Source organism: Arachis hypogaea, chromosome 15 (assembly GCF_003086295.3).
Source record: "Arachis hypogaea cultivar Tifrunner chromosome 15, arahy.Tifrunner.gnm2.J5K5, whole genome shotgun sequence".
In the NCBI taxonomy this organism is placed as follows: Eukaryota; Viridiplantae; Streptophyta; class Magnoliopsida; order Fabales; family Fabaceae; genus Arachis; species Arachis hypogaea.
In genome coordinates this window covers 158,164,599-158,168,925 of record NC_092050.1, presented here as the reverse complement: position 1 = coordinate 158,168,925, position 4,327 = coordinate 158,164,599, and the positions used below count along the sequence as shown (strand labels likewise).

The window sequence follows — 4,327 nt, the reverse complement described above, 5'->3', positions numbered from 1 at the left end:
CTGATAGTGTGAACTCTGATTTTGTGACATGATTTTGTGATTTTGTCATTGTGAACTCTGGTTTTGTATACTCTAATTTTGAGAGATGATTTTGTGAATTGAATTCTGAATTTTTTGAACCTGAGATGTTGTTTGTATACTCTGATTTTGGAATTTGGATGTTGTTTGTTCATTTGCTGTGAACTTGAGAGTTGAGATTATTGGGTTGGATTGCTGGTAATATTTAGGTATGGAAGAAAGTATCAACCAAGACCTACCTAGGAATAATAATGCTGAAAATAATTCTGCTTCGAATGAACGTTCTCTTCCTCCCGCGAGTAGCGAAAATCAGTCACAAACTTCTAGTGTTAGGGAGAAAACTGATCCTGCTTGGAGATACGTTGCTTTACAGAATATAAATGGAAAGCCGCATTACCAATGCTTATTTTGTTTGAGTACTTTTGGGGGCGGGGGAATTAATAGAATGAAAAAGCATTTGGCGAAGATAGGTGGAGACATAAAGAAGTGTTCTAAGGTCCCGTATGATGTAGAAAAACAAATGGAAGGTTTGTTGAAAGAGATTCAGAAAAGTAAAACTAGTAAAAGGAAAGTAAGTTTCAACGAAGAGGGTACCGATGAGTGTGAGGATGCAATTGATGAAGCAATAGCGCAAGAGGAACAACAAACTCCGAGTCAGTTACCAACTAAGGAGGTTGTTGGAGGCGATCCAAAAAAGAAAGCAAAAATCATTATTCCTCCTATGTTTGCACCAAGAACAACTCCGGGAAGTCAACCAAGTCTGAAAAGCGTGTTTCAAAACAAAGAGGCGCTTCATGAAGTTGATAAGCGAGTGGCTAGATGGCTTTTGGATTGTAGGATTCCTTTCAATGCGGTTATGTCACCTTTTTTTCAAGATATGTTGGATGGTGTAGCTGGCTTTGGGCCTGGTTATAAAGGTCCTTCTTACGACTCTTTGAGGGTTAATTTATTAGCCGATCTCAAAAGGGAGTGTCAAATGGTTGTTGATAGCTATAGGTCTGCTTGGAAAGAAACTGGATGTACTCTCATGGCTGATGGTTGGACAGATCAAAGGCAAAGAACATTGATTAATTTTTTGGTTTATTGTTCGAAAGGGTTGTGCTTTGTGAAATCTGTAGATGCCTCAAGTATGGTTAAAAATGCTTCTAGCTTGTGTGACTTGTTTTCAGAGGTGATTGAATGGATTGGACCTGATAATGTTGTTCATGTAGTGATCGATAATGCTGCGAATTATGTTGCTGCTGGTAGGCTTATTAATAAGAAATTTGAAAATATTCACTGGTCACCTTGTGCTGCTCATTGCTTGAATCTTATTCTAAAAGATATAAGCAGCATGCCACATATTTCTAGCCTTGCAACACGTGCTTCGAAGATTACCATGTTTGTATATAATCATACGGTGTTCTTGTCCTGGCTAAGACAAAAAGAGGATTGGAGGGAGATTGTTCGTCCAGGTGCAACTCGTTTTGCCACTGTCTTCCTCACATTGATGAGTATCTTTGAGCGCAAATCGGAATTACAACAATTGGTTGTTGATACACACTTTACCGGACACAAATTAGGAAGGAGTGCTAATGGGAGAGCTGTGAGTGCAATTATCCTAGACAATAAATTTTGGGATGATTGTTTTACTGTATGCCAAATTGTGAGTCCGTTGATTAAATTGCTGAGGTTGGTAGATGCCGATGATAAACCATCATTGGGAATTGTTTATGAAGGTATGCTGAGGTTAGAAAATGGAATCAAAGAAATGTTCAAGCATAGGAAGAGTGCATATCAACCTTACACAGAGATTATCAACTCAAGATGTGACAAACATTTGAAAAAAAATCTTCACGCAGCAGCCTATTTCTTGAATCCTGATTGCTTTTTTTCTGAAAATTATAGAGAATCACCTGATGTCATGCGAGCTTTACTTGATCTTGTTACATTGCATTGCAAGGTTAATAATTTAGATTCAGTTGAGGCAATGAAAGAAATACACATATATAGAGATCGAAAGGAAAGCTTTGATAGGCCTGAAGTTGTTCTAGCTGCAAAAAAACTTCAACCTGGTAATAATATCTGTTTGATAATAAGCTTTAGTTATTTACTTATTTTATGTTTTGATTTCTTTAATTTGATAACTAATACTTGAGATATGGGATTGTAATTTATAGATGAATGGTGGAGGTTATTTGGTAGTTCTGCTCCATGTTTACAAAAAATGGCAGTTCGCATTCTTAGCCAAGCATCTGCTTCTTCAGGGTGTGAAAGGAATTGGAGTCTTTTTGATCAAATTCATACAGCAAGAAGGAATAGATTGGAGCATGATAGGCTAAGTGATATTGTGTATGTTACATATAATTTGCGTCTTAAATCCAGGTAATTTATATTTCATCCTTTCATTTCATATCATTAGATTTTGTATAGCTAATATACTAGGCTTATCATATATTGTATTTAATTTGTTAGGAATGAAAGAAAAAAAAGAAAGCAAAAGTCCCAATATGATCCAATCGATATTGAAACTATTGATAAGGTTGATTTTTGGGTGACGGAAGAGGTTGTTGAAAAAGAGCCTGATCTTCCAAGTAATATTGAAGACTTGCTTGGTGAGTATTATAGTTTATTGAACATACAATAAATTACAATAGCTTTGATCTTTAATTTATTGATAATGTGTTATATTTTCTTAGATGAGATTGATGCTGATTTAGATCAAGGTGGTGGTGGTGGTAGTACTAGTACATTTTATGCTGCACCACTTGCTTTTTCTGGTCCAAGTAGTGGAAATGAAGGTGATGAAATCAATGACGCAAATCTGCAACAAATTATGGAGGATTTTGATGGTTGATGACAAATTTGGCTCATTTTGATGCTGCTATGTTATGTTTGGTTGTTTGTTTGTTGACTTTTGAACTTTGAATTTGTATTTGAATGAGATTATAACATTTGGTTTATGTAGTACTTTTAATTTGAATGATATTTTCAAGTTTAGATTAGACTATAATTATATTTTTATGTGCTTATTTATATTTTATTTATTATTTTATTATAAAACGGTTTTTACGGTTCAACCACGGTCGGACCGGTTGAACCTATGAACCAGTGAACCAGTACCTAGAGCGGTTCGATGACCGGTTCGGTTTTCAGAACCTTGGTTACGCATGAACCAATAGTGCGTGGTACCCTCATCCATTCTTGTTGGTATATGCTTTGATTCGATTCTTTGTCATATATGTTAAAATTCATGAAAATGAAATTGATGTATTAATTATTATTCTTGGCGTCATTCTCCCAACATCCTTTCATTTCGTCATTTAAAATATCGCCAATGGCGCCCATGCAGAGTATATATTATAGGAGACATTTCAAGTGCACCAGGGAATACCGGTGCACCAGTTGTTTTAACCGTTGATTTCAATTAATATATATTATATATTTTTTTATAATTCAGATCAACGGTTAAAATAATTGGTATACCGGTACTCCCGGTGCACTTGAAATGTTTCCTATATTATATTACCATTCAAAACGACAACATCGTATCACTCACATTTTAGAATATCGAGGGATGGCCATATCCATCTTGCCAGTTAGGCATTTCTCTCTGATCAAACACCTCAATATAGATCATATTATGATATGATATGATATGGTGGTTGAAAAAAGCAATCAAGTAATTATGAGGCAAACATCAATGATATATATGATACATAATCCTCGAAGTTAAGATAGTAAATCTCAAAGTTATGCATAAAATTAAATCTATTTATTTGAGTATTGAATTAATAACACCATGCAATATCGGTATAAAATAATTAATATGTGTATTTAATTATATTAAGTCACATTAATAATTAAAAATGACTATTTTTTATCTTGATTATAAAAATAGTTATAAATAAAATAAATATAATTGAATAACAGTATTGTACTGTATCCCAAGAATATCGATCAAAATCGAATTATACCTCGACATAACGGCTCCATTCTACCAGTTCACTCACTAAAATCTCGGAACTAGCTCACTCACCAAAATCTCAGAGCCAGTTCAGTTGCCAAAATCTCGAAAGCAGCTAACAATTAAGCTACGAATCAAGTTTATAAAACGAGGAAAAAATGCACTAGCAAGGTACACAGAAAATAGAAAACAAAAAACACTTCGTCCCAGAAGTAATATACCTCAGAGCCGAACTCCGATCATTTATATTCGTTATTCCATTTATCTTCTTTACTGACTTGAGCGTTGGAGTCCCTTTTACAGGTACCACGCTCGGTCCCAGGGTGACGAGGATAACGTCGGCTTGGCTAAAGCAACCAGACG

At 35.0% G+C, this 4,327-nt stretch overlaps 1 protein-coding gene across 1 annotated transcript; it reads left to right on the top strand.

Annotated features, from left to right (window-relative positions):
- The first annotated feature begins 229 nt into the window (after positions 1-229).
- LOC112749428 (uncharacterized) lies at positions 230-2,854 on the top strand. Its single transcript, XM_072218358.1, has 4 exons — positions 230-2,072; positions 2,232-2,382; positions 2,482-2,612; positions 2,697-2,854. The coding sequence occupies exons 1-4, from the start codon at positions 230-232 to the stop codon at positions 2,852-2,854; spliced, it is 2,283 nt and encodes a 760-aa protein (XP_072074459.1).
- Positions 2,855-4,327: the final 1,473 nt, after the last annotated feature.

Coding starts and splice junctions, on each gene's coding strand:
- LOC112749428 (XM_072218358.1), top strand. CDS start 230: ATGGAAGAAAGTATCAACCAAGACCTACCTAGGAATAATAATGCTGAA. Junction 2,073..2,231: donor TGCAAAAAAACTTCAACCTG/GTAATAATATCT, acceptor AAAAAATGGCAG/TTCGCATTCTTAGCCAAGCA. Junction 2,383..2,481: donor AATTTGCGTCTTAAATCCAG/GTAATTTATATT, acceptor TAGGAATGAAAG/AAAAAAAAGAAAGCAAAAGT.